The sequence below is a fragment of the Apium graveolens genome, chromosome 5 (genome assembly GCF_009905375.1).
Source record: "Apium graveolens cultivar Ventura chromosome 5, ASM990537v1, whole genome shotgun sequence".
Lineage (NCBI taxonomy): Eukaryota > Viridiplantae > Streptophyta > Magnoliopsida > Apiales > Apiaceae > Apium > Apium graveolens.
The window spans coordinates 5,580,524-5,588,359 of record NC_133651.1 but is presented as its reverse complement, the minus strand read 5'-3'; the positions used below and the strand labels follow the sequence as shown (position 1 = coordinate 5,588,359).

At 40.1% G+C, this 7,836-nt stretch overlaps 1 protein-coding gene across 1 annotated transcript; it reads left to right on the top strand.

Annotated features, from left to right (window-relative positions):
• Positions 1 to 5,184: 5,184 nt before the first annotated feature.
• Positions 5,185 to 7,283, top strand: LOC141662076 (putative F-box/LRR-repeat protein 8). Its single transcript, XM_074469130.1, has 2 exons — positions 5,185 to 6,957; positions 7,061 to 7,283. The coding sequence occupies exon 1, from the start codon at positions 5,344 to 5,346 to the stop codon at positions 6,934 to 6,936; it is 1,593 nt and encodes a 530-aa protein (XP_074325231.1). The 5' UTR covers positions 5,185 to 5,343; the 3' UTR covers positions 6,937 to 6,957; positions 7,061 to 7,283.
• The last annotated feature ends 553 nt before the right edge of the window (positions 7,284 to 7,836 follow it).

Here is a 7,836-nt window from a genome sequence, read left to right as displayed (position 1 = left end):
TAAAATAAAATTAAACATAAGAAAGAAAGATAAGACATAAAGAGAAGGAAGAAAGAAGAGATGAGAGAGAGAGAGTGCGGAAGTAAAAAGAGATAGACCAGTTGCCCCTGCAGAACCGGCGTTCATAGGCCCCGAGCCCCGGCAGAAGAGGCGTTCAGAGGCCCCGAGTAGCGGCTCTATAGGCCTCATCTCCCCCCTCCAAGCGGCGTTCGCAGGTCTCTCTCTCTCTCTCGATCAATCGAACTCGAATACAATTAATTTTTTTTTTCTTTTTTGTATTTTTCACTGCCTTGAATTTCAGGTATTTGTTGTTCATGTTCATGTTAATTTTATGTATTTTTATTCAACCATTTTTGTCAAATTTATTTATTTAGTCTTTAATTAATTATTTATATTTAATTAATTGCTTAAATTTAATTAATTAATTCATTGAATAAATTTAAATAATGGATTGAATTTAATTAACTATATCAATTTGCAAATTAAATATTTTAAAAAATTGTTGTTTACAATTTGAATGAAGCGGGATAATTCAGTAAAAATAATATGTTGTTTACAATTACGGAATTCTTAGATTGACTTTGTTGGTTGTGTTTTTGGAATGACAATGTGATAGAATAGGGGAAATGATGTCCATTTTTTTTTAAATTTTGCACAGGGGAATGGTAATTTGATTTGTTTACAAATCTTGGTTGTGTTTTGGCAGGATTAAATGGCTGGATGACAAATGATAAATCCTGGTCCAATTGACGGGGAATTACTTAATCAACAAAATAGGCATTGTTCAGAGCTTGTCTGGGTTGGCACGGTACACATTCATTTTCCCTGTTTCGGTTAACTTTTGATAGTTATTTATGCGCTCCTTAAATGCATTATGTCACATTTACTTGCAGGGTAATGACGATCGTTTATGGCTCCGCTCGAATTTTAAGACATATTGGGAATGTATTGAAGTTAATCCACTACCATAGCCTATCCTGGATGCCATAAGAGAAGCTGGTTTTATGGGTGTTCTGCTAACTGGGAGTATGAGACATGATGCTGGCCTTATATCGGCTTTTCTTGATCGATGACGCCCGAAGACTCATACTTTCCATCTCTGTTTTGGCGATGCCACTGTGACACTTGAGGATGTATACTACATATTAGGGTTGCGCAGTGCCGGACGTCCCGTATTACCTATTTCAGGGGATGCAGGTGATTTGTTATTACATGAGCTTCTTGGTGTTGCCCCCGACCCACAACAAGATATGGATGTCATCAGGAAGGGTGAAATTAAGATTAGTTGGTTGGTTCGTCATTTCGGTGATTGCTCACGCCTACAGTCAACTACAGGTCCTGATCGTGAGCATGAGCTACTATACCACATACGTGCACACTTGTTTCCACTCATTGGTTCTACTGTGCCGAATTATAATGCTTACTGCATGCCTTTGAACCTCCTCCCATTTGTGTGCCACGTGGATCATATCAGTACTTATAGTTAGGGCAGTGCATGTCTTGCTTATCTTTACCGGTGCTTGTGCTCAGCCAGCATTGAATATAAGACCGAGCTGTGCGGGTCCTTGACATTATTACAGGTACATATCCACCCAACATATTTCATATTATACGGTGCATTATCTATACTACAGGGTGCATTATCCATACTTCATACTTCATGCATACTATATGGTGCATTATCCATACTTCATACGTCATGCATACAACAAGTATTTATTTGTGTAATGCATATGTCGTCCAAGTTTAGATACATGAGCATTGTACTGCCTTAGCTCCTAGACAGCGAGACGCGTATTTGATACAGCATCCCCGTGCTCTTAGTTATGCTAAATTAACTATGATTCTTTCTTTTCATGTTCACAAATGTTGCAACCATGTCATTAACATAATACATTTAGCTTCAAGTGGAGGGTCCCACTGGATGGTACAAGTGTGCATACACATTCTTTACGGGACATTCGGTATGATCTAGATACCATGTTTGAGGATTCCTTTAGGTGGAGGCCTACGATGATTGCGCGATTGAGGCCCGAGACATCCCTGAGCTTGAGCTTTCACTTATGAGTGCACCTTGTCCACTCATTTACTTGACATGGGTGAAGTGGTGCTACACTGATAGGGTCACGAGGCAGTTTGGATACTTGCAACAGGTCCCTATTATATCTCCGCTTACAGACCATGATTCTTTCCATAGGGGTCAGAGATGATGGCCTTTTAAGTTCAGTACGGTGCGTGAGATGTGGGAGTCACGTCATACTGCCATGCTTGGGCCACCATCTTATAGACGTACTCCCAGACCTATGTGCGCAGTTAAGTATCCTCAGTGGTACGATAGAGTCACTAGGCGTTTAATGATCAACCCCAGGATTTGGAGGGACCATCAAGGATTCCAGGGGTCGCAGGGGCATCTACCCGTGGCTGTAAGCTTTCTCTTCTTAGAGTACTACCTCTTCATTTGTCACAGTATAAGTTTATATAAACACGTTGTCATGTTGTCAATACAGATTGAGGGCTTGTCCGCTACCTACCACCAGATTCAGGATTCCGGCGTTGTAGAAGATGATGGTATCGTTGATGAGGCACTGCAGGGTTTACATGACACATTAGATGCAACAGGTTTCACATATCTTGTACAGAGGCCCCCGCATCCACCTCCTCCTACACCATGTACTAGCGGTGCTCATGCCCGTAGGCCAGCTACTTCATTTCTTCATGTCACACCAGCTCCTCGGGATGGTTGAGAGCCTTGGTCTCGTCCATCAGGTGAAAAGGGTTCTTCAGTATACACATCCACTGGCTCAGGTTGGGAGCATAGTTCTCAGGGACATGAACATACTGAGCATACGTGGGACCATTTTGTTCAGGGAGAGGGAGCTTTTGTTATGTCTACTTGGGGTCACAGTTCACAGGTCCATGATGTTGGTGGGTCTTCCTGGGGGCAGAGCTCTCAGAGCCATGATGCTGGTACATCTACTTTTGGCCACACTACTCAGGCCCAGAGCCATATTGTTGGTACATCTACTACGGGCCTCACTACTCGGGCCCCTTATGTTGTTCCTAGTGTTTGGGCTGCTGGATCCAGTTGGGGGTATTCTACTCAGACAGATTACGGTCATGTGGTTCAGGTTTTTCCACATCCTACATACGGTTTCCCACCCGAGACATGTGGTTCGGGATTCTATTTCCAAACCCTGGCTAGGGGGTTCGACCCCTGGTTAAGACATGATACCTCCTCACAAAGGTTTGAGCAAGGGCGTCATATGCATACACCCCCAGTCATGTAGGAGGAGGATACGGAGGATGATGACGATGAGCAGGATGACGACGATGAGGAACCTGATCCTCCTGTACAGCTGAGGCAGCAACCCCGTAGAACAGTGAAAGGAAAAGGGAGGCTATGTCACACCAGCGGGAGGTTCCTTGGTTGATTAATACTTTTTTCATGTTTCCAGCATTTTCTTCTGACTTTTTGCATTCATGTATGACTTTCAGACTTGTTGTAATACGTATTCGTTTGATCACGCATTCAGTTCAGACTTATTTTTATTAGTTCTGGTCACTTCCAAACTTGTTATCTTTATTATTCAATGTCCTGGTCACTTCCGTTTATGGTATTACTTTTTAAAGAGCTTGGTAAATAATATTCAAAAATTTCAAATTAATTGAAGATGAATGCATGTGACTTCTGCTTTAATTTTTTCCCTGAATTTTTTCCCCCATGATACCTTTTTTCAAGCAACTAAACCATACAAAAAAATACATGCTACAAATAGGTTTATATCACCGCTCAACAAAAAAAAGAATTCAACCAAAATAAAATTTAAAACTATATTTGAAAAAATTGTGAAATGTGTCGTCGTTAAAAAATAAGCAACCCTTTCTCATGACACCCTTTCTCGACCTCCAAAAATCATACATATACAGTTTTTAAAATTACAAAAAAAATACATACTAAAAAATAGGTTTACCTCACTAACCAACAAAAAAAAACCAAAATAATTTTTTGACAATTCAATATAAGCGTTCAAAAGCAAGCCCTCACATGATTTGAGGACCGCACAAATATGCACAAATATAAGGCCACAAAAGGGAGAAAAAGAAAAAAAAAGGATTATATCCCAGAACGCCACTACTTCCGGGTAATAATGACAGAGCCCCAGAAATAATGGCGTTATGTGTCATCTTTGCAAAATTCTGAACAATTATCCCACAAAAATGATTTTTTCATTCAAATATGTCAAAAAAGCAACGAGCCTCAAACCCATGCAAACAAGTCTTGAGCGTGACACTCGAACGCGTTACAAGTGACCCCCCTGGTATGAGATCCTATCCCAGCCGCAAACGACGAACTAACCAACTTTTTCTTCTTAGCCCATTCCATGATTTTACGTCAAAGACTCTCTCTCGGTGACTCACCTTTCCAAATTTGTGTTGTAGCACTCGTATCTAACTCGGCAGTGGAAGAAAAAAATACCAAAAGAACGAGTCTTTCTCCCCCCAACTAGTGTCCAATATAATACCACATCCTCCTCGCTACATTTCAAACCCCTTTTATAACATTATTATTCCTACTTCATTAAAGAAAAAATAACGAGAATCCTAGTCCTGATCCCCTACGCGAATAAATCAAATATAAATTTTAAAATTATAATTTCTTAATATATATACAAACTAGAACAAAAAAAATAAAAATTAAAAAAAACACGTGTATAAAAACAAAATTTTCCGAAAACAAATAATTTAAAAACAATCGATTGCGGTGGATCACGCCTGAAAAGTAAAACGAAAAAATGTTAAAAGTAACAATTTTTTGGCGCAAAATGCTGAAAATACCCATTTTGATATTGTATTGCTGAAAATACCCGTTTGGATACGCATTTACCATTAGGTTATCTTGACAAATGGGTATCTAGTTTTTTTTTATACACATTTGACAAATACGTATGACAATGGTAATACTCAAACTATAAATACGTATATTTAATACTTTTTTTACATATCTAAATTCTAAAATATGTATTACAATTACCCCATTAAAAATTACGTAACCAAAATAATATTTTTTACTTATATTTTAAAAATAAATATATTAAATAATTTCCGATATTTTTAACCATCACCCAACTAACACACTCCCGTCTGCCCAGCTCTCATCGATATATCCAACCTCTCCTATAAACAACAGCCGTCCGTTAACACTAAACACTCAGATCCATTATGCCGGGTCTTTCCTTATAAGTCTCTCTCTCTCTCTCTCTCTCTCTCTCATTTTTTCATTTCTCTCCCTATCTTTTTATTTTTATTTATATATTAAAATCATAAACACCCCCTACCAAGTGTATGGGGCAGTCATCTTCAACTCAATCCTCTTCTTCTATCTCCTCCCCTCCTCTTTTTCACCGCTCTATTTCCATTTCTACCCCTATGAATCTCAATAATTCCGATTCTGACCTCATCTCCGAGCTTCCCGACGAGTGTATTGCCCTAATTTTTCAATCTCTAAGTTCCGGCGACCGGAAAAGATGCTCGCTCGTTTGTCGCCGGTGGCTAATCGTCGAAGGTCAAAGCCGTCATCGGTTATCGTTGAACGCTCAGGCCGATTTGATTTCTGTTGTGCCGGCGTTGTTTTCGCGGTTCGATTCCGTTACGAAGCTCGCGTTGCGGTGTGATCGGAGATCTAAGAGTGTGAACGATGAAACGTTGACTTTGATATCGGTGAGGTGTCCTAATTTGACTAGATTGAAGTTGAGAGGGTGTCGAGAGTTGACCGATGTTGGAATGACTAATTTCGCTATGCACACCAAGTGTTTGAAGAAATTCTCGTGTGGATCGTGTATGTTTGGAGCGAAAGGGATGAATGCGGTGCTTAATCATTGCGCGTTTCTCGAAGAATTGTCGGTTAAGAGGCTGAGAGGGATTAATGATGGTGGAGGTGCGGAGCCGATTGGGCCTGGTGTGGCGGGAGGTTCGTTGAAAACGATTTGCTTGAAGGAGCTTTATAATGGACAGTATTTTGGTCCGCTTATTGTTGGATCGAAGAATTTGAGGTCGTTGAAGTTGTTGAGGTGTTTAGGGGATTGGGATAGTTTGTTGGAAATGGTTGCTAATAAGAAGAATAGCTTGGTTGAGGTTCATTTGGAGAGGTTGCAAGTGAGTGATATTGGGCTTTCTGCGTTGTCGAATTGTCCGGAGTTGGAGATTTTGCATATTGTTAAGACGCCGGATTGTACGAATGTTGGGGTTGTTTCTGTGGCGGAGAATTGTAAGTTGATGAGGAAGCTTCATATTGACGGGTGGAGGACTAATAGGATTGGTGATGAAGGGTTGCTTGCTATTGCTAAGCATAGTGCTAGGCTTCAGGAGTTGGTTCTGATTGGTGTTAATCCTAGTACTGCTAGTTTGGAGGCGATTGCTTCGAATTGTCAGAAATTGGAGAGGTTGGCACTTTGCGGTAGTGAGACTATTGCTGATGCTGAAATTGCATGTATTGCTGCAAAATGTGCTGCCTTGAAGAAGCTGTGTATTAAGGGGTGTCCTGTGTCGGATACGGGGATTGAGGCTTTTGCTTGGGGCTGCCCCAATTTAGTGAAAATTAAGGTCAAGAAGTGTAGAGATGTGACTAGTGAGGTTGCTGATTGGCTAAGGGCGAGGAGGGGATCTTTGATGGTTAATTTGGACGTGTGTGAGGTTGAAGTTGAAGCGGTTGATGCAAGTGCAAGTGATAGTGGGGTACAAGAGGAGGTGTTGGATTTTCAACCAATGCTCAGTGAAGAAATTATTGCTGGTGTTGATGTTAATGCTCCATCAAGTAGCACCACAAGGACATCCTCATCCAAGTCGAGATTTGGTCTTTTTGGAGGTAGGAGTTTTGTGGCTTGCGCTTTAAGGAGGTGGTCTAATCGTAATAGTAGCTCCAACAATGGTAGTCCGTGAGTGATAAACAAGAGTTGCAATGTAATACTCTTGTTCTTTTACATGTTTTATCTGTTTTTCATTTTGGATAATGTGTTTTCGCTGTTTTTGTCAATGACAAGTTATGTTTGGACTTCTGTTCTAGTTTCTTGAGTTGCCTATCAATGTTGCTTGCTCAAGGTTCTTGGAAAATTTGGATCATAATACTGTGGAAGAATCGGTTTCTAATTAGTGCCGTTTATCCAGCATGCATTGGCAGTTATCAATTCTTTCTAACTCTCTTTCCAAAAAGAATGTGTAGGATAACTTTTGTTCATAAATCAACACAGTTTGGTATGTAATGTTTAATTTATGTCTTGATTTCAGGATATTCTTGACTCACTAATCACTATTGTACTTGATAGAACCTGATGTTATTGGTCGATGAAGTTATGTGTATTTGATCTAGCTGTAAGCCTTGATATGATTGATTTTGTCTTGACACATCACCGGTTATTAGACTTGGCTCCAGGACTAATTATTATCCTCAGTTGCTTCTGGTACATGTTAGGGGTGGGGGGGCATGAAGGATGATTTGGATTGCCTTCCTTTTGGCTGAGATATTGGAGAGTATGTTTTTGGTCTATAGGTCCTCTTCTCTCCCATGTTCACTAATGTGTACCTTGAATTGGTGTTATTGTCGTATAGGGAACAAAAGTATCTCGCACCTATGGATCTTAGGTGTTCGCTCTATATTGCTGGCTTTGTTTTGTTTGTTGTTGGCAATAGTATTGCGGTGTTAGCATTTGACCCTCATCCAAAGTTTGGTACTTTTAGGTAGTGATTTGGGCTTCAAAAGAGCATAAGGTATTTTGGTTTTGTTGTTTGTGTATTATTATTTATATCTAAACAGAGGGCCCAAATGGCCATTTATTTTAACGT

Coding starts and splice junctions, on each gene's coding strand:
- LOC141662076 (XM_074469130.1), top strand. CDS start 5,344: ATGGGGCAGTCATCTTCAACTCAATCCTCTTCTTCTATCTCCTCCCCT.